Raw genomic sequence first — 25,436 nt, 5'->3', positions numbered from 1 at the left:
AACTAATTTTGCTCTTCTTTATAGCTTTTATATTAATATAGTTAGAATAACTAATTTATGCCCTACTGGGACTCCTTCCCCATATTCTGGGACTACTTCCTGAGTCCCAGTGTTCAAGTACTGTATCTTCCACCCTTGCTCCTTTCCTATGCATGACTCACATTGTCTCACCCAAGCAGTGAATCCATCTCTCTGCAAAATGTACCTTGTACCATACCTTGTACCATACCTTGTAGCTTGTTTCCACGAAGAACTCATGAATCTCATTACTTTCATGTAAGGAAACATCTTTTGGAGAAGGCTATGAGGTCTCACTGTAATGTGGGTCAGGAGAACACACCCATCCCCCGCTCCAGTACTTCAGCCTTCATCGGCAAGCAGCAGCCCTCCGAGCACAAACTTCGGAGGAACTTCTGCAGCGCCTAAGGCCATGGGCTCGTTCTCCAGGGCTTCCCAAGGAACTGGAGTACAATCTCATGGTCACAAAGACAGATCCCTGCCTGGGTCTGTCCATAAGAGACACAATCCTTTGCTGAGTCCATCATGGAGACGGTCCAGAGAAGAGAAACAAGAATGATTAAAGGTCTAGAGAAAATGACCTATGAAGGACGACTAGAAGAATTGGGCTTGTTCAGTTTGGAAAGGAGAAGACTGAGGGGGGACATGATAGCAGTTTTCAGGTATCTAAAAGGATGTCACAAGGAGGAGGGAGACAAATTGTTATCCTTGGCCTCAGAGGATAGGACAAGTAGTAATGGTCTTAAACTGCAGCAAGGTTTAGGTTGGACATTAGGAAAAACTTCCTGCCAGAGTGGTTAAACACTGGAATAAGTTCCCTAGGGAGGTTGTGGAATCTCCATCTCTGGAGATATTTAAGAGCAGGTTAGACAAACACCTGTCAGGGATGGTCTAGACAGTACTGGGTCCTGCAGTGAGGGCAAGAGACTCTACTTGATGTCCTCTCAAGGGCCCTTCCAGTTCTAGTGTTCTATGATTCTAAGGTTGGATGAGTGTTTGTGCATGGATCCTAAGAGACCAGCACTGCTGGAAACTGCCAGGTGGGAGAATAAAGCACACAAGAAGAAAGATTTTTTGATTCCGTAGGTAGCACAGGCTCCAAAACACAAGGACTGTCATCTTCTGTGTCCAGGAACTGCTCATGCAGCTTGTTCATCCAAGGATTGGACTACCTCCCAGCGTGTGCCGGAACCAGGATCTCAAATGCTAGAGCCACTGGGACTTATGGAGATACATCCAGCAGCAGAGGTTATCTTACTCTCTCATTTTCAGTCTGCCCTCCTCTTTGACTTGGCCCTCATGAGGGACATTACTACACCAGAGGATATGATTTTGGTGCTCTGGAACGGTCTCGTCTCCACCATTGGCCAGGAGTGTCCAAGTACTAACACCCTGACCATAGGAATGAGTCAGATGAGTCAAATGTTCCAGCTAGTCTGCCATCTCTGGAGAGAAAGCCCAGCTTTGACAGGTAGTCAAGGAAAACTGGATCCAGACAGGACTTCCTCAAGGGGTATGTCTAGACTACCGCGTTTTGTCGACGGAAGTTTTGTCGACAGATACTGTCGACAAAACTTCCGTCGACAATTTGCGTCCAGACACATGGAGTTCTGTCGACAAAGCAAGCCGCTTTGTCGACAGAACTCCGTAGTCTGGACACAGTGTTACAGGCAATAACACCTTCTGTCGACAGAGTTCTGTCGACAGAAAGTGTTATGCCTCATAAAATGAGGTATACCAGCGTCGACAAAACCGCGGAGTTCTGTCGACGTTATGTCGACAGAACTCCGCGGTAGTGTAGACGCTGGTATTGTTTTGTCGACAAAAGTCCACTTTTGTCGACAAAACTAGGTAGTCTAGACACACCCAAGGAGTGCTAGTACCATATGCCATGTTTCGTAGCAGTGTTAGTCTGTTTTAGAAAAAACAATGAGGAGTCCTGCGGCACCTTAAAGATTAACATATTTATTAGGGCATAAACTTTCCTGGATTGCAGCTCACTTTATCGGATTCAGAAGATTCCACCAGAACTGGATACACTATACAAGCAGTGGTCACATTAGTGCCAAATACATAAGTAATACAAACTCCCATTATTATTTATTGCAACAGGAGAAGGTGACAGGAAACATGTCACCCTGGTTCTGACACTAGTTAGTGATTCAATAAACCTGGTTTTAATTCCTTACTCTGCACAGGCTTCATGTGTGATCTTGGGAAAGTCACAGTCTCTGTGCCTGTTTTCCTCCTGTAAACTGGGAACAATCGCAGTTTTAGCTCAGAGTTGTTGAGAGGTGCTCAGACGACAGGGATAGGGATCACAAATACTAATAGTGATATTCTTCAGTCTGCAATCATAATAATTACAATTGAGTTAGGTCACAGTTACAACATGTATATTCCATTTTACACCACTTTTCAATTTTGTATCAAAGGGGAAATTTAAAGGTGACTCAACTAAGGAAAAAAAAAGCTTACATATGTTGTTTACTTGAATGTTTAATATACACTTGAGAAAATGGATGTCATAATTAATATTTAAACCCCTGACACTTCAGTTAAGGTATGACACTTCTCATCTCTATGACCTTCTAGATGTGTTCCAGTAAATCTAGGGAAGACTGAACTTGACATGCCTGGTCTATCTCAGGTAAAAATCAGGCAGAGTCCCCCACCCCTTAAAAAAAATCTTTTAGGGCATGTCTACACTAGCAAGAAGATTGACCCACTGGAGGTTGATCTTCTAGTGTTTGATTTAGTGGGTCTAATGTAAACCCATAAATCGAATGCTAAGGGTAGTTCCCGCTGGTATCCAGTACACCTTGTTCTGCGAGGGGTAAGGGAAGCTGCTCCCATCGGCCTACTGCTGTGTGGACGCCGCCATGGCTCAACTTAAGATAAGATATGCATTTTGGATAGCTGGAGTTATAAACCTTAAACCAACCCGCCTGGTTTAGTATAGATGAGGCCTCAATGTTTTCTTTATAAGAGTGCTTAAAAGGCAAACACCCAACATTTTTTAATCTAATTTGCTGTTTTCCATTAACAATTCCTTCCCTCCACCGCCCCTCAAAAGTCTCCTGCAAGTTACAGCCAGATTTAAACACAGCTGCTCTTTTTGTTGCAGAATGTAGTTGGGTTTCCTCTGATCTCATGGATGAGGTCATTGTATTTTTATTTTTTATAAAATGGAGTTCATCAAATCATTGCATATAGATTATACCAAGTAACTAGTACAACGTTAAAATAAAAAGAAATCAATGTTCACTTTTGACAGGAAAACCATAATGAATATGTATATCTCAACACAATTATAGCTAAATCACAGTTCTAATTTTGGCATGTACTTTTCTTGGGTGTCCTCTCCCGCAACTTAGGCTGTGTCCAGACTCAGGGTTTTTTTCGGGAAAAGTAGCCTTTTTCCGAAAAAACTTCACCTGCGTCTAGACTGCAGCCGCGTTCTTTCGAAATTAAATCGAAAGAATGCGGCTTTTCTTTCGACGGCGGTAAACCTCATTGAACGAGGAAGAACGCCTTCTTTCGAAAGTGCTCTTTCGAAAGAAGGCGTTCTTGAATGTAAATAGGGCTTCTTCGAAAGAGAGCATCCAGACTCACTGGGTGCTTTCTTTCGAAAAAGCGGCTTGCTTTTTCGAAAGTTCCGCATGCAATCTAGACTGCAAGCCTCTTTCGAAAGAGGCTCTTTCGAAAGTATCTTTCGAAAGAGTCTCTTTCGAAAGAGGCTTGCAGTCTAGACATAGCCCTAATGTGTAATAAATGCGAATCTTGAATTTCATACAACATAAGAAACACTATCCTTTACACTCAAATGCTGGGTCATCAAAAGCTGTAAAAACCCAGTCAGTCGTCCCACTGGGATTAACTTTTGTCAGAAGATCATGGAGCTCCCAAACAAATCAGTTTTACAAAATATTTTATTACAAAACAAGTCCACAAAATCTATAATACAAATGCAGTTTGTTAACTTTACAGTTATTTATAGACAACTTCAAACAAAGGTATTGGTATCATAAAGAAACATCACAACCTGCAATGTCAAGAAATGAAAGTGATTAATATTTAAATGATTTTATTGGCTCCGAAAGCCTTCCACATAAAGCAATTTTTTGAAAGGATAATTTGAGCTGTTTTTCATTATGTTAATGCTAGAAAACCATACTCTGCACAATTTTTAACTAATTGGTTTCTGATGAAAGACTTCATTTGTATGGCATCATTTTAGTGACTATTTGAAAATAATGCTAATTTAATCAAGAAATACCTAAAACTAACTATTGGCATTTGTTTAAATTAACATTATTTTAATAGATAGCATAACTGCTTATTTATATAAAACTATGAAAAATTTACAAAAGGGGTAAAGTAGCTGAAACTCGCTTTGAAAAATTTAATTAAAAATCAGAGTTTTACAAATTAAGAAATATTTGCTCCAAAAATATCAATTATCAGATTCCATATTAAAAAATACAAAACAAATTGAATTTAATTCCATAATATGGGCATGTCTGTTTAGAATGAATGGGGCACAAAAGCACATTGCTACATGAACATGTAACATTTTGTAAAAACTAGCCTCTGGGGCACAATCAACAAATGATACCAGGACACTTAATCTAAGGCCTTGTTTTTCCCCAGTCAATATGCTGAGCTGTTTAAAAAAGTCAAGGCACTTAAATGCTGGTTTGGTTTTCTTTTGTGACAATGAATTCTACAAAATGATACAAATATAAAGCTACATTATTTAAGTTTTTGCAGAATACATATTTTAATATAAATATAAAAGTTTGATGCAAGGGATTCTTTTTATCATAAAAATTTCTTGGTACTTTTTGTATATTCCTGTACATTTACATTAGCAGCAATTGCGGTATAAGATATTTAAAAAAAGCTGTCTGGGTTAAATTTCTCTTTACAATGCCTTCCAAATTTCATGTGTAACATCAAAGTGCTGCTCCTACTTTAAGTAATTATATTTTATTCTGTTAGACTGATATATTCCATTTGATATCACAATTATTTTGTTTGTAATTGCGACCAAATACTTTAGTACATCTTTGCTGTGTTCTTCTGCAAATATATTTTACAAATTAAGCTAGAGTACCTCTCCCTCCAACACCCCCCTGAAAAAGTACAGATCACTGCACTAGGAGAACATGTTCCTGATCTAGATATAGGTGCTTCAGTTTATTTGATATAAGGTACTGATTAACTAGTCAGTCACCAACCCTAGGATTCAAATTTGCTTTCTCTCTCAAAACACAATCCAGATATATCATCATACTTGAAGGTCAATCTAAAAATTCCACTCGGGATTGATCAGTGAGGTCTTCAGTGAATTAGGAGTTTGATTTTTTGCCCCCCTGAAGTCAATGGTGCAGAATTAGGGCTCTAACTTTCTACTGACATCTGTCAGGATCAGGTCCTTGGTCATTATAGCTCAGTAATATGTGTGGACCACTTAAGGCCGCATCTTCACTCCATGGAGTGACGCTACCTCAATTGATCTTTTGGAGTTTGATTTAGTGAGTCTAGTAAGACTCGCTAAATTGAACTCATAGGGCACTCCTGCCAGCTGCTGGTACTCCTGCTCTTGCCAGGAGTAAGAGAAGTTTATGGGAGCATACAGTTGGCCTCCAGCAGTGGGGACGCTGCCAAGCTCAGCTTAAGTTAAGTCTTATTCTACGTAGCTGGAGTTGCGTACCTTAAACCAAGCAGCAGAGTCTAGTGTAGACCTGGCCTAAGATTTGGCAGGGTGCTGTCATGGGAGTTTGGAAGTAGATTTTTGGATCTTTGGACCTGGGATTGCTGGATTTTTGGGGGGGAGGAAGAGTGGCACACAGGACTATTGTATCAGACACTCTTGCACCAATTCTACCATTAGAACAACACAAACAAGGGGCAATGGGCTACTTGGGAACCTTCTCAAGTGGGGCCATAATGCCACAACTCTGCTGGCCAGTCTCAAAGAAGAAAAGAATACTAGTTACAACAAGCCATTTAGGGAACGTCTACACTGCACTGCTAATTTGGGATACTGGAGGTGTCCCAAAATAGTTACCCCATGTCTACACAAGCCACCTCTTATTTTGAAATATTCATTGCACAAGGGATAAGGAATGGCTTGAAATAGTGCATTATTTTGAAATTTGGCACTGTGTAGATGCACCACATTTCAAAATAGCCTATTTCAAAATAGATTCAAAATAAGATATGCAATTTGCATAGCACAAATTGAGTATCTTATTTCGAGTTTAGGGTGCTGTGTAAATGCACCCTTACAGAAAGGAGAACAAGAAAACAAATTATAGGATCTACAAAATGTTTATATTAGTATCCATTTCAGATAGCTTATTGTTAAATAAAATCAGAATAAAGGCCTAAGAAAAGGGTTTTTAATTTAACAGCATAACAAAAAGAAAACAAGCTGGAATATTAACAATGCCTAAGAAAACGAGCTGCAATACAATTCTTGGGCATCTCACAGTAAGTTTTCTGTAGCCAGGACTATGGGTTATTCAATAGCCAATTACACTTTCCCTCTTCATAGACAAGTTTTCTTTCACTCTTTTGTGTTCGAGCCAAATATTTACTGAGGAACAGATTCAAAATAATTGTATATATTAACTGTTGAATAATTGACTCTGTAAACCACCATCTCCTTTTGGCTGTGGTTTGCATACAAAGGCTCTGTCCAAATAAAGGTATTATTTATAATATGTCTCTCAATCCTGCCTAGCATCAAAAATTATATTTCAAATTCAGGGCTCAATGCCAAGCACTTTGTGTGTTTTTAATTATTGGGAACATGCCTGCCTTCTGTTTTCATTTCTTGACATTAATGGATATCAGTTGTAGCCCAATTATAAGGACAGCTACTCACTTGGATTGGCTCATCTAAGTAACAGAGATTAGAGGAGACCTTTCAAAATGCTCAGTGAAAACAAGAAGGGTAAATTATACACTGCTACGTGCACTAGGACTGATACAGCAGACTCTGGTATTATAAAATTCCCCTCCCTAATTTAAGGCCTGATCACTGAAGTCAGTGGAAGTCTCTCTCATACAATCACTGGGCTCTAGATGAGACTCCAAGCTAAGGGCACATCTACACTAGAGGGAAGATTGATGCTGCTGTGGTCGATCTTCCAAGGTTCGATTTAGCATGCCTAGTGAAGACACGCTAAATCGAACTCAGAAGGTGCCCCTGTCAGCACTGGTACTCCTGCTCCTTGCAAGGAGAAAGGGAAGCCAATGGGAGCATTTACTCCCATCGATCTGCCGCTGTGTGAACAAGGTTTAAGATATGTCAACTCTAGCTACGCAATTAATGTAGCTGGAGTTGTATATCTTAGATTGACCTTCCCCTCCAGTGTAGACCAGGCCAAAGTGGGGCTCTGCAGTGTTACTGTTCCCAGCTTCCCATTCATTCATGTTCACTAGTCCACCACAGATCTTGGGGCTGCACCAAGCCCGTCTTGAAATGGCATGAGGCACCAGCTGACACAAAGGAAGACAGAAGGCTGGGAGAGGTGATGGAACTTTCCATACAGATGAGGGATCAATGCTGTCTATAAATTAATGCTAGATACAACAGAGGGCTGGAACTGGGAATTTTCAAAAAGATCTATCCCAGGAGTATGAAAGAGAAAGATGGGATCACATGAAGAAATAAATGAGATGCTACCACGAAGCAAACTTCACCGGTAGTTGGCATTTACATGTTTATGTCATGTCTTGGCTCTTTAGTGCTCTAACAAAGATTTCCAAACATGAATAACCATCAGTGAACTACAGGCCTTATCTTTACTGGGACTCTCAGCCATTGGCTGCTCACCCTCCACCTAACAGAATCAGTATAAAGCCATGATCTCACTTGATGAATCTTAGCCAGGCTTGAAATGTGAGTAATTTCACTGGTAAGCCACAATTTTATAGTAGCAAATCTCAGTGTAGCAATCACATAAGATGGTTCCTTTTAGACGTGTAGAATCTCTCTCTCTCTCTCTCTGTCTCTCCCTACTTCCCTAGTATACCAGTCTGTTGAATATGGTACAGGACTGACTATAGCTTTTACCTGTTACTAGGTACATACCAGACGAAGGTCTGTCTTAACTTAAACTGGATGAAGTGCTAACATACTGCAACAGTGAATAATAATGATAAAAAGAAAATGAAAAACACCAGGCTAAACTGTTTTAAGACCACAACTGCTCAAACTAAGGCAACCCAAACACATGCATCTTCTGGCAGAACTCTTCATTCATGAATTCTCTCTCCAAAAACACTGTTGTCACCTTCCCTAAGGCACACATGGTTAATACAACTAGACATACAAACTACCAAAAACACTCCGCACATTTTATTTTCTGCTTGGTCAATACCTAATAGCCATAACCTGTTATTTTCATTTAACAGTTTCTCTCCAGTTCTCTCAGTCTGATCTAGAGGAAAACAGTACATATTTTGCTCAGTCTAGGAGCCTGAAATTCAAAAGGCTGGAAGTGCATTTATAGGAACAAGCTGTGCCATATTTCCAGCAAGCAGGGCCCCCTTTTATTGAAATACGACATTTCTAGGATACTGCCAATGTGGGAACCCTGTGTAACATGTACAGTCTCGAGCAATTAGAAGAAATACTTTACATTTACCTTCTATTTAAAAATGTTTAAACATTCTTTTTAGGGTAGTTTACTAAGCCAATAATAATGATAGAGCAGGGCAGGACTTCTAAAAAGCACAGTTTCACATATTGGCCACCAAAATAAGGTAATTTCTTAGCAAACTGGTCATCACCAGTAAAAATGCCGCTCTTCCAACTAAAATTTAAAAACTGTTTTCAAGTATTGTAAGTTTGTTTATTTATACATACCCAGAAATGTTTCCTATAGTCAGTTCTGAATTTGACCCTCAAGATAACTCAAAGTCTGAGCAAAATTTTTATAGTTTCCGTTTCCTTAACCTCAACCCCAAACCTCATAATAGGAAATAAGCCTTCAGATAAAGTGGTTAAGATTTAAAAAATATGTGGTTCTTTTTTTTTAAATGAACAGTGGTTTATAAAAAAATCCATGCAGTCTTGCATCAAGCATCATCACAAGGACACAGGAAATGTAACATTGTATATTTTAAAGCAAGAGCTGTGAAAGTGGCAGTACTGAAATTATGAAGTAGTTACAAATAAGGTACAATGATAATGTACAATTGAATACAACATGAGAATAATATGTAACTGGACTGTAGTCTCCAATTGGTGTGAACTCATCTTTAGAGGAGCGATATTATATATAAAATATCCCAGGGATTTAAATTTAAAATCTAGTTGAGTGAAATGTGGTGACATGAAATTTGATTCTCATTCAGCCAATAGTTCACCCCATTTCCCAGGGATCTGCCAAGAGTCACTCTAAGGTTAATAACAACGAGCAGTCCTGTGGCACCTTAGAGACTAACAAATATATTATATCATGAGCTTTTGTGAGTAAAATCCACTAAGGTTAATAGACACTATGACCTCCTCTCTCCTGACATACTGCAGAACGACGAACATTCATGGAAAAAAATCCATTTTGCAATGTCCCTATTATAGGTTTGATCTGCAAAATTGAACTCTAATACTTTGTTCTGTTTTTCTCCATGTAAACAAAGAGATTCTATTGTGAGCTGAATCCAAATCAGAAAGCCTACGGATTTTACAACCCATCTAACAAACTAAGCTCTTTTTTGGAGTATTAATGAAATGCCAGTCACAGTGAACAAAAGTCTGTTCTTGGATCCATATGGATAGGAAGAACAGAGAATATAGCAGGACCAGAATGGCTGAAGAGTAGATCCATACCAAGGATGCAAGTGAAAAATTTTGGCTCTTAGTTGGAGGATTCTCTTCCCTCTTACTCACTTGGTATCTCAATCATGCTTTAAAAAAAAAGTTTGCTAAAATAAAAATCGAATTTGGAGTTCCAAAATTAAAAGGTTTCATTTCTGTAAACGATGACCAACTGCATCTGTTCTTCAGCAGTTGTAAAAACAGGTGCAAATCTGCATCTCCATTTTTTTTCCTCTTGACTACATGTCCACATTATGAATGTTGTCCTGAGGACAGTTTCTAAAAGTGCTGTGCAATGGCAGAGCCCTTTTACTATAGCAAGGAGTTTAATTCACATTTAGTCCATGTCTGTTAAGTTTTGTAAAAGGGACTGATAACTGCTCAGCTATTATCTTGTTAAGTGCTATGTGTTAAATGCCTGAAACAGATCTCTTTTGTGGTATTTTCTTGGCAGTCTCTACAATATGAGAGTTAATTAAAAAAACAAAACAAATAAAAATATTTTTGCTGACTTTTAAATTAAACTCACTGCCAGCAACCCTGACTAAATTACACGTATGTGGGGTGTTTTTTTGTTTTGTTAGTTTCCCACACCTTTAATCTTAAAACTTTCCTATTGAAAAAAATATGAGCTGACATGTCATTGGAACACCCCACTAAGGGATGCGGACATCTGGAACCAGAGGAATTCACTAAGCTAAATACAGGGGCAGGAGCTACATATACAGAACAGACTATAAATTCCAGACTTCAGGAAAAAGGTGACAGAACTGCTGCCATTTTTCAGGAAGGAGGAGACTGACTAGCTGTAACAGATCTTTCCTGGCTGACCCCTACAATTTCTCTGGGAATGGCTCTGTGGTCACATGCCCACCTACAGTGATGTGGCTGCTAGGGAATGATGGAGGGGCTTATGTCATCACGTTAAACTGACAAGAGTGACTAGTGCTGAGTGAACAGAGTATAAGCTTCAAAATCCATGCCTCTTTTAGCACATGAGATCATCTGGAAAGCAACTGACTCATTTGCAAATTGGAACATTCAGGAGAGAGGGTTTTTTTTGGTTTAGGTTTTTTAAAATTCAACTTTCTAAAAAAAATATAATTTGGTAATTAATTTTTTGGCCGTGAACAAATTATTTTTGAAACAGAACTGGTTTTGTTTTCTTTTGTTCTTCTTTTTCAAGAGACCTTAAATTTTTGTCATTTAGCTTCTTTAGCATGCCCCTTTCAGGACTCTTTTCTTTTTTTTTCCTCACATTGACATGCATTTTACAGGATAAAAAAGTGACTGTAAAAAACCCACAAAGGCTCAACATCTTCTTCCCACCCCCCAAACCCTTGGTGGTCAAGTCAGTTTCCTGACTTCAATTAAAAAAAAGGCAATTATGGCACAAAAGAATGGACATTAAATTAAAAAAAAATCAAATTTATAAATATTCTTCCACTGTACACATTTTCACAGCCCCACCCTATCCACTTTTATTCACATTTTCTTTTTTTAAAATTCCCACCCCTATTTATTTTTAAAATTATAAAATATATATATTTTAATCTTTGTTCATATTTAAAAATATTTACAGTAAAACACAAGTTCCTTCTGCTAAGGTCATGAGGAGTCTGTACAAGGAGATGGTGGAGGGGGATAAAGATGAAAGTAGCTTCGCTCTGTGGCTGGAGATGGAGGGCAGCTTTCTTCTGCTGACATATACTGGCTGCGAGGTGTGGGGGGAGGGGGATAAGGGTCTGAGTCTGAATTTAAATCTATGTAGTATTTGTTGGCCTTCCACCGGCTTGTGGTGTAATCGCTGTCACACACATCTGTGCTGCATGGTGTCGTGGGTGGAGCTATTCCTCGTATAAGGTAAGGTCTGAAAAAGTTAACAGCTCAGTGTTAGTAGTGTTCATATATCTTAAAAAATACTTTACATTAATTTGAAATGCAGGTAAAAGGTGCTTGAGTGAAGTCCCTAAAAAGTCCCCAAAATGGGATTTTCAAAGGAGCAAAGGGAATTAGGTGCCACAAACTTGGATCACGTATCTCACTTTACTCATAATGCTGAACAGCGATCAGCTGATAAAGAGTATTTTACCAGTGAAAATCTTTAGATCCCATTTCTAATTCCCCAACAAATCATACACGTTTTAATTTTTAAGAAACAAACAGTTGTATTAGAGCAAATAAAGCAGATGTTTAATATAGTAACAAGAGTAGCCACAGTCTGACGTGCCATTTAATCGAAGAGGGAAAAACATAACCCCCTGTTTTCCCTTTAAAATGTAAATCTTTGAACAAGATTTTTTTTTCTCCTAGATACAAAACCAAAGAGACCTCAACCCACGAAAATGCCAAACTTTCTCTCTGATCTGTACCTGTAAGATCTTGTTGAAGGAATGTTTGAGGAATAGAACATCTCGGTGTTATATAAGGAGCGATCAGTGGCTGGGGAAGGAGGCGGATTCAAAATCTGTGAATGTTGAAAACAAACAAGGCAGAGGTTCAGTTTAATTTATGACGGAACAATATATACATAGAGAACAAAAATACAGGTTGGACCTCTGTCGACCAGACTTCCATCAACGGCAACATCTGTGGTCAAGCATCCCCGTGGGTGCTCCCAGGGAAAAACCAGGCCCTGCGCTTAGCAACTCCGCCCCTGCTCTCCCAGAGCTTGTGGCGCATTGCAAATAGCTCGTTGCACTCAAGCTCCGGGAGTAGCAGGGACAGGGGATGTTCAGGGGAAGAGGTTGTCTGGCTGCGGAGCCCTGTGGCTGAAGACTTAGAATGCAGGCTGGCAGCTGTGGGACTCGATGCGCCAGAGCCTTCCTGCCTCTACCCCTGAGTGCCCCTCGCAGTCTCCGCTCAGTTAATGATGGCCCCCCAGCCATCAGAGGGGCTGAAATTGACCTCCCCTGGTCTGGCTCTGGTCAGGTCCCAAGGATGCTGGACCAGGGAAATACAACTTGCATAAAGATCTCCCCCACAGGTCACTATTATCTCACCCATAGTCTAGCCTCTTCTCCTTGTTTATGCATGTAGTTTCATAGAATTTCTTTTACAACCAGAAGGGTTCTAGTCTAGGCATAGAACAGGCCACAGAATTTCAGCCACTGATTCCTGCAGCAGAAGCAATTACTGTTCCCTGCTCCTTAACTAAGAAGTTAAGTGACTTGTCCAGTGTTACACGGGAAGGCTATAGTGGAGCCAGGAACTGAACCCAGTTTCCTAGGTTCTCCATCTAGTGCCTTAACCACAAGAGCTTCCTTTACTTACGGCCATAAGAGAGGCTTAATCCTTGTTGGACACTTATGGGGCCTGGAGCCTCTTCCACCCTCAACCCTTACACTGTCCCAATCAATGCCACACCCAGAAGCATGAATTCATTTACTAGGACTAGTTCACTCCATGTTTTCTTGGTAGCGTTTTATTTTAAACTATTTTTTAAATCATACCAGTCTGACAAGGTCAGCAATGCGAACAGGCTATTAGCCATGATTACTTAAAATCTCCTCTATCCTACCAAAAATGACTAATTAATTGTTGGCAGCCCTTTCTGCTCTTCAAAATTGCATTTATTGTGCTTCAAATTTAACACAAGCATGCAGTGGAATCCCCCCGTTTCCCCATTTTTATTTTAATATTCCAGTCTGTTCATTATTACAGAGGAATAAAATGAACAGTAACACTTCATGTTTTTCATGTTCTTTCTAACATAGTTCAATAGAACAACAACACTAACGAGTACATCCTCACCTCCCAGGTCCTAGGGAGTGAGATGCATAAATCATTCATCAGTAAAAGGGGAATGTGCTGCTAGGTATTCATTACCCCCTTTTACATACAACCAATCCCTCCTTCCCTGCTGTCAGTGGAAACAGAAATGTGATCTTCAGCACTAATAATACACAAAATAAAATAACAACGCTTTTTGCCTTTCATCCACGGATCTGAAAATGATTTATGAATATCATCTTAAGCCACCACACCCTAATAAAGTAGGTAAGGGATCACTTCAGTCACCGCTAAAATGCAGCTACTTCTGGCATAAAAAACAGCAGTTATTTAGCACTGCACAATAGGGAGATGAGGAATGATTTATTCTACTGAAATGGTAAATATTATTTGAGCAGGAGTTTTAGCAACATCTGTATTCTTATTAAAAACACCAAAAGATCTTTAGTTATCACAAATGACCAGGACCTCAGTTTTATGTTGCATCTGAAAAACCTGTTCTTTCTCCAGCACAGTGATCTCAACATTGACAAAGCCCCAGGCAGATACAAATGTCTAGCTGTGGATGCAGATACCTGCAGACAGATATTGGTATCCACTGATCTGCAGGGCTCTAATCCCAACAGATGCTGTGGCCAAAGGAGTCAGCACTGTACCACCCCAAACAGGAGACACAGCTAGGGGTGGGGCTGGGCACGGTACAGCTGCACATCTGGGAGGCACTGCTGGCATGGGACGCTGGCTCCTGGGAGCCGAAGGACCGCAATCCTCTCCATTGGCCATAATGTCTGCTGGGAGTAGAGTCCTGCAGAGAGCTGCATCTGTGGGTGGACATTCGTATCCACGCAGGGCTCTAAACGTTGAACTGAGGCATCTCATCAGTATTTACTTGAGGGAAAGTACCACCACAATATCCTACCAACAGCCCTGCACCCACATCCAACCAGAAGGGAGAAAAGACAAAGCCTTATGTCGCGCCACACAAGAACATCTCAAGGGATGAAGAGCAATTGCCCGAGAGTACCCTATGGGAATGCTTAGCAATAGAAGAAGAGACATGACCAAGAGCAGCTCCATCCACTCCTACTGGAGTTATCAGCTGAGTCAACAACACTTCACAAGACAGCATCTCTCACTGATAATGCTTGATTTGACACCTGTGGCCAAATCCTCAACTGGTGTAAAGCCCCACTGACTTCAATGGAACCGTGTTGATTTACACCAGATGAGTACATGGCCCCTAATCTTTATCCATTGCCAGGAGAACATTAATCAACACCGCTCTTATGTCTGCGCTGTAGCCAGAATAATTAAGAAAATCAGAAATAGATGCTCAGTGTTGTCTCGCCACCACCTTCTCTATCATCTTAAATGAAAACTGGGGGATTAGCCACTAGATCCTAACTCACCAGAGTGTCAGGGTCAAGGGATTGTTTACTGAGCAAAGACTGCACAACAGCTCCCAAAGAGAATCTGGCATCCTGCCCTCTGTAAGGACACTCAGCCTCCTCAGCAAGGAACTCTATTGTTCTCCAGAGGCCCTCTCAAACATGGGGCTAAAGGAAGTGGTGTGTAACAAAGGGTACGTCTAGACTACACGCTTTTGTTGACAGAAGTTTTGTCGACAGATACTGTCGACAAAGCTTCTGTCGACAAAGAGCGTCTAAGACTACATTCAGTTCTGTCGACAAAGCAAGCTGCTTTGTCGACAAAACCCTGTAGTCTAGACACAACCCTACAGCAACAACACCTTCTGTTGACAGAACTCTGTCGACAAAAAGTGTTATGCCTCGTAAAATGAGGTTTACCAGTGTCGACAAAACTGCTGAGTTCTGTCGACATTATGTCGACAGAACTCAGCGGTAGTGTAGACGCAGGTATAGTTTTGTCGACAAAAGTCCACTTTTGTCGACAAAACTCTGTAGTCTAGACACACCCAAAGGGACCCCAGCACTTCAACATCTCAATAGGGAGCACTGGCTTAACCTACACCAGATATGCCCTTACATTTGTCCCTTCCATCACTCTTAAAGCCAAATTCACTCAAGTTTTTCCTCCTTGCAATCTGAAATTTCCTTGTGACTGGAGGAACTTGAATCAGCTACCAAGTGAAGGCAGTATGGATTAACTAAAACAGCCACTGCTCAAAACAAGTCTGGACAATACAGTGGAGGGAAAGAACCTCTTGCTGAAAGCAATTCTGGAGCTGTTAATCGATCTTGTGATTTCAGTGAACAGACTCTCGAGTTCTCTTCCTGCAGCTTCATAGAATTAATATAACTCAAACTAATGCAGTGCAGTTCTTTGGTCCTATTTAATGGCTAGGCTGAAAGCAGAGGTTTATGACTACCACAACCTCCAAGCTAATGTGCCTGGCTCCTTTAGCTCAAGCAGCAGAAGCTCAGTTATATCCAGAGATTTTGTGTTCTACCCCTGTAGATGACTCAACCAAGGACTGTGTTGCAAGTGATGGCTTGAATGGTGAGCTCAATTGTTGTGGACCTCTGTGTTAGTGTGAGGCACACAAAAAGCTGCACAATCTACTATGACTTATGTCTTGTTTGGCAGAGCTTGCGTTTTGAGTGGAGCTGAGTGGAGGAGGGTAGGCGAATACAATCCCTCCTTTTTTTGGAGTCTAGTTTGCCCCTGCCTACCTCATGGAAATTTAAATGTTAGCACTGTTCAGTACATTACTGCGGATTCTCTTAGCAGAAGTGCCCAGCTATTCAGAACTGACACAGAGAGATTGGGATCATCAACAAAGCTTAGAGCGCACCACACTTCTTCCCCTCGTCAGTCATCAGATCTCTGGTCATAATTCTCCTTCCCCACTGCTTCAAATATCAGACCCAGCTTATCTGTTTAGTGCTTTTTTAATTGGCATCAATTAACAGAGTGAAGGATAACAATGAAATAGGAATAATTAGAGCTTGACTACACACAGGTTTTATACGGCTCTAACTAGAACTGTTTTGAAACGGATATGTTTAAAGTGATACAATTTCTGAATTTAGAGAAATGAGCTATGTCAATATAAGCACCTTTATCCTGATGTAACTTTATCCATAGTGGACGTTTGTACCACTTGAACTATATCCATTTCTAAACCAATACAGTTATAGTGGTATAAACTCTGTTCACATACAAGCTCTTAGCCTCACTCTTTTAGATTTACATATGTAACCCATTTATATTTTTAACCAGAAGGTGACACCCATGTGTACACCATTTATCTACCATAAAATTGGCCAGAAAATACTGAAGATTTTCCTGCCCCAACCAATATTGAATTAAAAGGGCTGCTATGTTTGAGTTCCAAATATCTTTACAGATTCTTGACTCATTCCTTTGCTGGCTTAGTGAGTCGGGAACAAGGAAAAGAAATCAAATCAAGGTTTTCTGTATTGCAGAAACCAACAGACAGGTCAGTTGTATTCACAATTTCCCCTCACCCATCTACCCTTATAGTTACTGCCAGACAATAGGACAATGCATACAGGCTTCTAAATTATTTTTTATTTAGTATAATACATTATCAGTTTATATGTTACACACTAATGTGTCTCCCACCACCAGTACAGCCCCTTTTGTCAAAGTAGTGCTAATGGCTAGAAAGGTTGGCTCTAAAGGCTTAGGTGAACAGAAGAGTAAATGCATGTATTGCTTGTTCAGTGATGTTGTGAAGCAGCAAAACAACTGTACAAGATGATTTTGGTGAAAATGACCTTTGCATCCCTCTCCCATAAATGACCTATGCTCCTCCCTCATTGGGTTTTATCCTGCATCTCTTCCCTTTCAATTTCCTAACCTCTGCAGACTTATTTCTCTTAGTGTAGGGGCTAAGAATCTCATTTTCTAACCCATAAATCTTGTAAAATCCAGAAACAAACTCTGCAAAATGACAAAACATTTTAAGCTTCAACAACATACAGAAGTGCCACTTTGTTTTTCCAGTGCTTGCATTTGGTTTTCTGAATTGAAATGGAACACTTTGGATAAACAGTGAGCCAACATTAGTTTTTAAGTGTTTTCCTTCCCCAGCTGTGTTTTGTTTATTTGCTCACTCCCGTGCATACTTGTGGGATTATGCAGTGCCAAACATCATCAGTTCAGTGACAGAGTTCACTAGAGAGAGAGAACTAGATATTTACAAGTACTCTGGATATAAGAACATGCATACAAATAATGCACAGGAATGCCCAGGAGAGCACTGTTTTAATAATACAACATGGTAAAGATCGTGGGCAAGAGACAATGCTCTTTGTAATTAATGGAAACCATTCCACTGAATTCAGTGGACATTGGATTGCCCATTGCTAAATGACATCAATCCAACACAATATTTCTAGCATTTCTCTAGTAGTACAAATTGAAATCTGTGATTTTACGGACAGAAATAGGAGGTCCTTTATCTCCTTTTGGACATATTTTCAAGACTTACCTGTGGGTAAAAAGTGGCTTTAGTGCTGGATGAACTACTAGACGAGGCTCCAGTAACATGGTTTCTGTCATACAGAGGGGCACCGCTACTTCCTCCCATGAGACTCATGGAGCTAATCATAGACTTTCCACAAGAAATGCCTGCATGGGACCAGAACAAGACAGAAGATACCAATATTTCACAGAAAAAATAAAAGCTTGAAAAAAAGTGGCCTGTGGACCAAACATGGTTTGCCAGGCTTAGTCCCTGGTGGGCCACCAAACACTTTCTTTACCTGAGTGTCTGCAGATATGGCTACTCACAGCTCCTGTTGGCAACAGTTCACCAGTCCTGAAAATGGGCACTTGCCGCAGCTCCCGTTGAGTGGAAACAGTGATCTGTGACCAACAGGAGCTTTGAGCAGCCATACCGGTGGATGTTCAGGTAAATAAAGCATCTGGTGACCCACCAGGAACTAACCCTAGCAAAACGTATCTGGCCTGTGGGCCACTTATTGCTCATCCTTGCTCTAGAGGGCCTCTGGGGGATACCCTATGGTTCCATGTGCTGCTGTGAGCTGAGCAGCTCTGTTATTTTTTCCCAGTGAATTGTGGAAGAACTTGTAAGTCCTTCTGGGCACCCAGGGGCAATCATGGCAAGATAGTCGACGACCATCAACACTCAAATGGCTTAGCCTGAATCCTCACTGCAAAGAGGGTAGGTTATCAATCTGAGTGACAGCGTCACTAAGCTCTAACCTACACCCTCTGCTGGGCCAGCGAGCCCTGGTTTGAAGTACCACCAAACTTGTGTAAGAGCGTTGTGCAGGGGGACGGTAGGGAGTTAGAGGCAACACTCAAGTACATATCCATGATCTCCATAGGAACTATTAAGAGGAAGACTTTCAAAACTTTTTGGGCAACTTTTAAAAGCATCTAGGGGCCTAACTTGCACTGAAAGAACCCAATCTGTGTCTTCTGGCACCTAAAAACTTTTGAAAATGTGACCCCAATGGGCAGATAAGAACCCAAGTGCCCCTAAAAGTCAATGGGCATTCGGCATTTCACTTGTTTTGATGTCTACAACAATTGGCCCCTCAGTTACTATCCTGTGAAAATAAAATCCAGATAACAGAACTGATGAAATGTAGGGTCCTTACCATCCTTACCAGTAAAAGTGCCATGCTGAGAACTCCCTGGAGCTATAAAATTAAGAGGGACATGAGGGGTTCCACTGACATATTCATGTGGAAAAGGTCCATTGGGTCCAGAGTAGCGCTGACATACCACTCGCTGGCAAACAAAATACATTCCTCCCATGACAAAAAGGGAGAGTATGATACCAATGACAGGTCCAATAGCGCTACTGTGGGGTTGAGGTTCATCTGGGGATGCCTTTTTTTCTGAAAACAAGAAAAAAATTAATTACATTATTTACAATGACACCGCCCCAATCTGGGACAACATCCCTTATCAGTGCCCTCTCACGCTGGAGAAAGTTGATGGTCCCCAATACATCGAATACCTAGCAATGAGCCAGCACTCAAAGATGGATATTATTAAATGACCTATGGCATTCTCTCTATAAACTTAGTGACTGATTTTGTTTGTTCATGAGATTCTAAGGAGAGTGTTGCTTCTGCTTCTATCCCACAGCAGCATTCCAGAGTGAGGAGCTGAACACATTCCATTAAAACAGCCCCCTTTGTAGCTGAAAGTGGCTATCCTTACTCTTCTGCTATTCAAAATCTTCTTGAGCTGTATCGGCCAGGCATGGAAGATTGGGGTGAGTTGGGAAAAGTGTACCGGGGGGGAGGCAGTTTTGGGCAGAACAGAACGGAATTTGCATCATGCCTTCCATGCTTCTCAAAGATTTTGACAAAACTATGGGCTAACAGCAACTAAGGGCAAAATAGATTGGTCATCACAGGCTCAGCTATAACCACATACAGCTCTGGTCATGAGAACTTTCGATTACATTTTAGATAGGAATCAAGGTCTTGACTACACTCTCTTGTCTTATCTACACTGTATCTTGCTGGGGCCTTGGCCACGACCTAGTCATCCCTTGACATAATTAAAGCTCGATCTTGTAATGTAGATGAAACCCAGTCTTGTTTTAACACTGTTCCTGAACTGTATTAAATGAAATCCAAGGCTACCAGTGAGTTGTAATCAGGCGACCAACAGGGCAATTGTTACAGTATAGACAGGAACTTAGAGCAGGACTATGGGCTTGTCTCACTATTGGTGGGACTGAGGCTGTGAAGATCCACTAAATGGACCACCAATCACTCTCCCATCAACTCAGTGCAGAGTGGACCTAGCAGTAAATAAATCTAAGCTACAATGACTTGAGTTACACCCCCAATATAACTCAAATTGCATAGCTTAGATCAACTTTTCCCCCTGGGACATACTGCCTTCATTTAGCGATAAGATAGAGCTTGGTCTCTTCTTACCAGCCAGAGAAGCAACAGTCAATATAGACACACTTCAAACCAGTGCAGGAATGTAATGCCTGTCTGCACGCAGACAGCTGTAATCTCAAAGAAAGACCTCTCACCGCACATCAGTTCATCGGAACCATCAATGCAATCTGGAAAGGAGTCACATTGCTGTTTTACGAGGATACACTGACCATTGGCACATCGAAACTGATTTGGGAGACAGATTGCTGCAAGGGAAGAAGTAAATATTTAGTTAGCACGCAAAATCTTAAAGTAAATCAAATTATAATCTGTGCTGTGAAGTAACTCAACATTTTAAGAAACCTGGACATAACACATACAGCACAGCTGTGTATTGTACTCTAAACTTTAACCACATGGAAACTGAATAGCTGCGTCACTGTCTAGTCTTTAGGAGAAAAATGATCAGGAAAACACAGTATAGACAGTATGTAATTCTGGCACAAATGAGCAGAAACACAGCTGACTCGCACAAGCGATTAACTTGAAAAAAATTCTCCCCCACGAAGCAGAATGTGTCATTAAGGTAACAAAATGGAGAGGAAATCTATTGAAGCTCCCAACAATTCAAGGTCTTTAGTCAAATTAGCCCCAAGCATTTGTTTCCTATGTTTGCTTAGGATTTTAAACACAGATTGTATTTGTTTTCCCTAAGGCTTACAACTAACTGATCAGGTAATTTATGCAGTTATGGAAATGTATACTTTGAGGCATAGAAGAGGGGCTGAAAAAAACAAAGAAGGAGAGAAGGGCAGAATCAACACATGTTTTAAGCTTTTCATAACATATTTTTGTGGTTTGGTTTCAGAGTTAAAAGGAAGGTCTTTAAATCATGGATGGCTGTTTGTGTTGGAGCCAGGCGCTCAGGACCATAAATCTTACTATTGCAATCTGCTTCGTCGGATTTATCTTGGCAGTCGATTTCTCCATTACACCGTAAGCGTGCATCAATGCACTGTCCTTTCTCACACTGAAACTGGGCTGCTGAGCATATGGGACAGCTATCTTCATCACTGTGGTCATCACACTCTGGAAATCCATCACATCGCCATGCCATTGGGATACAGTCTATCTCCCCAGTTGCACAGGTAAATTGGTCTGGGGAACAAGTTGGAGGTTCTGGAGAAAAGAAAAACCCCAAACATACTCATTTTAGTCTATAAAAAAATAAATAGTGAAAGACACTTTTCACAGATGGAAAACTTGTTATGTCCATGCTGAAATTCTTCTGTGGAAATGGTAAGTACTCATCAAGGGATCGTTTACAGTTTTGCCCGGGGAACACATTTTCCCCAATTTGTAACAAAATAAATGTGCTGAGAGAAGAGACATGATTTAGTTGTCTGAGAACTGGATAGGTGGCAGGGGACTCCTAGGATATTTCTGATCATGGCATAGTATAATCTTTATAACAAAATTGGTATTCTGGATGAACCTGTCACTAGTTTACCTAAACCAAATGCAACCCATGCTTACTCAGTATTGTCTCTCTGTCCTTAGCTAGCGGCTAGTCCACGTACAGATGTTTATGAAGCTACTACAACAATTTGAATTAAAGAACCTGGTATTCTGTGAGATGTGTTGGTCATGTTCATTCCATTGCAGGTGTATGTGCTCGCCACATGCACCGTGCCAGAAGTTTTGCCCTCAGAGATACCAATAAGGAATCGGGTCTGGTGCCCTCTGGAGTGGTAAATTTTTAAAATATTAGATAGACAGATGCACAAGGCTCAAAGAATTTAGATTTCCTGAGTCCTAGTCCATGACCCAGCCACTAGATACTACTACCTCCATAGAACATGTATATCAATTGTGTTAAAGAACAACAACAGATTATCACATTACATATTTGCTATAATGAATGTATAAGGCATGGTCTTATGTTAAGCTGTAATGTCACTCTTGTAATCAACAGCAGTAGCATATTCATACAGTGACTCCATGGCGACAATGTTACTGTACTTGATATGTAATGAACACTGTATAATACAGAAGGGCCTAGCATGGCCACCTTGCAATACAGAATTCTCATTTAGCACCCAGAATAATCAAAACCTTCCTCTTGGTGCCAATGGGAGAAGAAATAATCAATAGGTGTTTGTTTGTTTTTAAGCCTCACCTCCCAGAGCCATATGACCACATGAGGAATTTTGATTTTTCAGCTTCTAGCCTTTTCAATTATGGAAAAAACGGGACAAAAATGCCCCAATTTTATTCCAGGAGCTCAAAAACTGAAAGGCAAATAACATGAACCCAAAAGTTATTTTTAACCACCTCATGATTTTTAAGTCAATTGTGATTTTTGAGGTCCGAGTCTCAATTTTTGATAGCACGGTTCTGAATAACAATTGTAAACAATGAATTAACAGCTCTAAATGAACTAATGTGTTACCTAAACAAATAACTGGGAAAACTGAGGAATTAAAACTAATCTGGATTTCCTATTTAGACAAAATATTTCCAGAGTGACTTCCTTGAAACTGAATTTAGCCACTGAGCTGCTTTTAATATCGTACCATGTTATAATGAACAGATTCAAATTTGGGCCTAAACTGGTCAAAGCATCTGTGGGAATAGGTGGACAGACATTCTGCAACCCATTTTTATCAGGCTACTGAAAGATATGGGCTGCAGACAGGATATGTCAGAAAGAATTAGCAACTCTGGATAAGATTAGGATAAAAATGAACTAAGACCAAAAAGGGATGCCCTAAATTTGTTAGATTTATAGCAGAAGATAATGAATCAGTGGGAGGTAAGAAATCTCTCACTGGCAATATCTTGCAGGAGCAGCAGATTGAGAAATATGAGTAAACTGATTCCCCCCCCCCCCTACAGAAATTACCACTACTATTTTCAAACCACATAGCGTGTTGTGGTCATGGGAAAGAAAACAGCTTATAATGGAAATGACTTTCCCCTGGGAGGTCAAAGTTCAGCCAGAATATGAAATCTAGAGAAAAATGAATTAATTTTATTTTTTAATCTTGAGTGCAGTGATAAAGCTAAATTACTGAAGATAGGATGCCTCCCAGAAGAAATGCGTTTTTTTAATGCCCCCAGTAAGTGCAGCACTACGAACAGTGAAAACTCCTGGGATTGTGAAAGAGGCAAGAAAGCATAAAGCAGGAGATTAAGAGAGCTAATGAACAGGGTCACGATCCATGGACATGGATGGAGATGAAAACATGGAAGAGGAGATCCAGCATGCAGAGCTAAGACAGAATGCCTGTGCAAAAGTTACAAATACATACAATTGGAATCAGAATTTCAAAAACACTCAGCATCGGCTCAACTGATTCTCCACTGAAATCAATGGGAGTTTTACCATTCATTTTAATGAGAGCAGTGTTGATTTATGAAAATCCCATCGTTTAAAAACAAAGATAATTAAAAATAAATTCTCATTTGACTATTTGTCAATACTTAATAGTACATTAAACAAATGACATTAACTCCATATCTGACCATGCAGCTTCTGGACTCCAAGAACTCCAAAAGTCTTTATGGACACATGTGCCCTATAAAAAGAGCCCTATTAAATTAATTCACTTACCTCCACATGTTAAGAGGTTCTGTAGAAGTACAAGGTGATCTGGGCATGAGCATCTTGGGGTTCCATCTCCTTTTGCAATGCAGATGTGTGAACAGCCGCCATTGTCACGGGAACATGGATGTGCAGCTGTATAAACAATACATGGAATGGAATATTGTACACTATACATACATCAGGATATTCAGCTAGTGCAAAGCTGCTTTTTGTAAGAGCTGCCCACTTTCACTAGACATGAACACAGCAAATGCCTGACTCCCCAGCTCAAAAGCTGACTTACAGTCTCTCTAGGAATATTGTTCCTGAACACAAAGGAATTCTGAGAAGCCTTTGTATCTTGAAGTGTTCAGAAGCTCAGATATGAAGAAACTTTTAAAGGCCACATTTATCAAATGAGTAGTCTTCATCTGTATTTCATCTGCTAGCCAGGCATCACAAAGAGACATGTTTAAACCAAACAAAAGATCTCTTCAGTACATTTAATCTCAAAGGAACCCAAAATTATCTACAAAACTGAAGTACACGTAGATGCATACTCATAAACATACAGATATGGGCCAAAATTTAAATAGGTTAGGTACAGTTAACCTTCTAAATCCACCACACCAAGGGGCCTAAATAAGTAGCCTGATTCTCAGAAGTGCTGCGCACCCAAATGTTCCTCAAGTGGACAACCTAAATGGACAAGACAAAGGGAGGGAGGGGAAAGAGAGATCAAGTTACTTGCGATAGGTCTCCCAGCAGACACATAGCCAAAATGGGAACAGAACCTAGGTCTAGAGTTCTAGTCTCATGCCCTATGTACTGGATTACATCAATCCTGCATGTGCTTATACTTAAGCACATCCCAAAGTGTCTTGGAGTGGAGCCCATATTTATTATGTCACAGAATGATGCATTCTTGGATACTAGTAAGTTCTAAGATTTTTTTTTTGGGGGGAGGGAGGGAGGACAGAGAGATCCATATAAAAATAGTTAATTATTTCTGTGCCAAATGTGCTCTCCATCTGCTCAAACTCATTAATCAGACATTCAGCACAGAAATCTGCCTTCGGTTTTAACGAACATATTTTAATATATGGTCTCAAGATGCCACTGAACGCAGCAGGGATTGTTGGAAGAGCAAAAGAAAAAAATATTTTTAAAACTGTTCTGTTGCAACACAGATTCACCTTTAAAGGACAAGTTTCAGATTTCAGCCCGGAAGGGTGTTTCTTTTCAAAGCAGAAAGCAGCATCCTTACCATAAAGAAAATAAAGCACCTTTTAAAAAAACTATTCATGATTTAGCATGTTGAATTTAATTTCTCAAGTCTCTGAATGATACTTAAATTAAAAAACAACAACAACAACAAAAACTTTTGCAGAAGTAAAGTAATGGTACCTTTGAAAGACACTGGGAT

General features: G+C 40.3%; 1 protein-coding gene across 2 annotated transcripts in view; it reads right to left on the bottom strand.

The window, feature by feature from the left end:
- Nucleotides 1–5,846: 5,846 nt before the first annotated feature.
- The window catches only part of LRP5 (LDL receptor related protein 5), a 223,354-nt gene continuing 203,764 nt past the window's right edge, over nucleotides 5,847–25,436 (bottom strand). Inside the window, exons 17-23 of one of the 2 annotated variants that reach the window (XM_075928318.2) lie at nucleotides 24,038–24,163; nucleotides 21,364–21,600; nucleotides 20,577–20,687; nucleotides 19,171–19,413; nucleotides 18,033–18,172; nucleotides 12,232–12,326; nucleotides 5,847–11,729 (exon numbers count right to left, since the gene is read on the bottom strand). In XM_075928318.2, coding sequence (XP_075784433.2) covers nucleotides 11,468–11,729; nucleotides 12,232–12,326; nucleotides 18,033–18,172; nucleotides 19,171–19,413; nucleotides 20,577–20,687; nucleotides 21,364–21,600; nucleotides 24,038–24,163 — 1,214 coding nt within the window. In that variant the 3' untranslated portion in view covers nucleotides 5,847–11,467. The remainder of the gene's footprint in view (nucleotides 11,730–12,231; nucleotides 12,327–18,032; nucleotides 18,173–19,170; nucleotides 19,414–20,576; nucleotides 20,688–21,363; nucleotides 21,601–24,037; nucleotides 24,164–25,436) is intronic. The other variant, XM_075928319.2, reaches the window with a different exon arrangement.

Source organism: Pelodiscus sinensis, chromosome 5 (genome assembly GCF_052426305.1).
Source record: "Pelodiscus sinensis isolate ZL-2025 chromosome 5, ASM5242630v1, whole genome shotgun sequence".
NCBI lineage: Eukaryota > Metazoa > Chordata > Testudines > Trionychidae > Pelodiscus > Pelodiscus sinensis.
Note: the sequence above shows the minus strand (reverse complement) of the source record. Positions and strands in the feature narration are given on the sequence as shown.